Raw genomic sequence first — 1342 nt, 5'->3', positions numbered from 1 at the left:
ACTATTTCATTATGCATTGACAGAAAATGTTGACATACCTAAAATCAAGGAAATTAAGATGAGGAGCAACGTTGAGAGAGCAAGTCTCTTTTTATCATTAATTAAACAAGATTCAGTTCTACTAGATCAACTTAGAAAAAAAGAACATGGTAAGATATATTCATAAGTACTAATAATCTATAATCTGCAATTTCAACACTGTATTTTAAAAATGAATTAAAATTAATGTGTTCCGGCAAGCAAAATTTTGTATTTCTATGATTCAATTTTTGTAAAATGCAAATTTTTGAACGTAATAATAACCATCATTACAGAAGTGTTGCTTGCCTTAGCCATTAAAAAATGATAATTATACTTGATAATACAGTAATTAATTATAATTGTTTATTTATTCAGAAAAACCTAAAGCAATTAGGTGGTATGATGATGGTGTTAAACTGACCTCTCCATCTTTAATACAATGTCAAGAAGTAGTTTCTCTATTAACATACAAACATACGGACATTATCATCAGCAAATCATCTCCTGACATTGTATGTGATCTGTTGCCAGTTTTATTACAAAATGAAAAGGTGAAATACTTGAGAATTGAAGATACTCAACTAACACAGGACTGCATCTCATCCTTATGTAACTTACTGGCTAATAATGAATCATTATTAGATTTACAACTTGTTTCCTGTTCCATTGATGACAAAGCAGTTGCTGATATTGCAAACACACTACAAACACACAATAACACACTTTTAAGATTAGCCTTTTTTAATAATCCTCATATTACTTCAGTTAGTGCTCAGTCTCTTTCTGAACTAATTATCAACAATACAACATTAACCTTATTATCGGTAAGTTACACTTCAATATCATCTGATGGAATGTTTCTGATTCTTCAATCGTTAAAAATTAATAAAAATATAAAGCTCAATCTAGATACGAAACAAAAAGATACATGCACAGAATACCATGACTATAATATAGTAAAAGATAGAGTTATATTTTATGGTTAATTAATAGTAATAATTGTATTTTGCTCTTTATTGACAATGGTGACTCATCAATTATTTAATAATTTGAACACAAAATAATTAACAATGTGATTTATGATAAACACGTACAAAAACAAGTAAATATATAATTGATAATAATAATAATCATTAATAATTTATTATCTCATTATGACTGAACTATTATGATGGTCCTTTGTCCCCTCCCCCTCCTCCACAGCATCCTCCCTTAGCACATGGTGTATCAGTCTGTCTTAAGAGAGAGGCACCAGCTGGTAAACTAGTTAAACAATCTGGTGGTAACTTACGAGCTATGAGACAAGAGAGAGAGAGAGAGA

The 1342-nt window shown here is 29.4% G+C and overlaps 1 protein-coding gene across 1 annotated transcript; it reads left to right on the top strand.

Annotated features, from left to right (window-relative positions):
- The first annotated feature begins 6 nt into the window (after positions 1-6).
- LOC109590068 (uncharacterized) lies at positions 7-1007 on the top strand. Its single transcript, XM_020006012.1, has 2 exons — positions 7-149; positions 397-1007. Exons 1-2 carry the CDS (start codon positions 59-61, stop codon positions 1005-1007), a joined length of 702 nt encoding a protein of 233 aa, XP_019861571.1. The 5' UTR covers positions 7-58.
- Positions 1008-1342: the final 335 nt, after the last annotated feature.

Source organism: Amphimedon queenslandica, unplaced genomic scaffold, assembly GCF_000090795.2.
Source record: "Amphimedon queenslandica unplaced genomic scaffold, v1.1 AMPQUscaffold_10549, whole genome shotgun sequence".
Taxonomy (NCBI): domain Eukaryota; kingdom Metazoa; phylum Porifera; class Demospongiae; order Haplosclerida; family Niphatidae; genus Amphimedon; species Amphimedon queenslandica.
This window is presented reverse-complemented; position numbering and strand designations above follow the sequence as displayed.